At 56.2% G+C, this 575-nt stretch overlaps 1 protein-coding gene across 1 annotated transcript in view; it reads left to right on the forward strand.

Moving 5' to 3' along the window:
• DNAH17 (dynein, axonemal, heavy chain 17) overlaps positions 1–575 on the forward strand; it is a 76,281-nt gene that overhangs the window by 12,666 nt on the left and 63,040 nt on the right. Inside the window, 1 exon segment of the mRNA XM_014531725.1 lies at positions 15–119. Coding sequence (XP_014387211.1) covers positions 15–119 — 105 coding nt within the window.

Raw genomic sequence — 575 nt, forward strand, 5'->3', positions numbered from 1 at the left:
TGACGACCAGCCAGTCCTGGAAGGACTACGTCGTCTACATCGACGGCATGGTCTTGGACGCGTTTGACAACTTCATCCGCATGTCGCTCAGCTACCTCATCAACAACATGGTTCTGGACGTGAGTCGTGTGTGCGAGGCGCGTGACCACGTGTGTCTGTGTCTGTGTCTGTGTGTGCGCCCGTGTGACGTCCTCGATGTAACCCAGAGACGGGGACCGTGGCCTCGGCCCTGAAAAGTGCTTTTTCTCATTTTATTAGTATTTGTTTTTTCGGTTTATCCTCATCTGAGGATATTTTTCCATTGATATTTAGAGAGAGTGGAAGGAAGGGGGAGAGACAGAGAGAGAGAAACATCGATGTGAGAGACACATTGACGAGGGTTGCCTCCCGCACGCGCCCCCGGCCAGGGCCAGGGATCGAGCCTGCAACCGAGGTCTGTGCCCTTGACTGGAATCGAACCCGGGTCTGACGCTCTATCCCCTGAGCCACAGCAGCCAGGGTCATCGTATCCATCTGGGGAAACCGAGGCCGCACAGCTAGCGAGCAGCAGGCACAGGCTGTGAGCAGGCGTGGGC

The sequence above is a fragment of the Myotis brandtii genome, unplaced genomic scaffold (assembly GCF_000412655.1).
Source record: "Myotis brandtii unplaced genomic scaffold, ASM41265v1 scaffold825, whole genome shotgun sequence".
Taxonomy (NCBI): domain Eukaryota; kingdom Metazoa; phylum Chordata; class Mammalia; order Chiroptera; family Vespertilionidae; genus Myotis; species Myotis brandtii.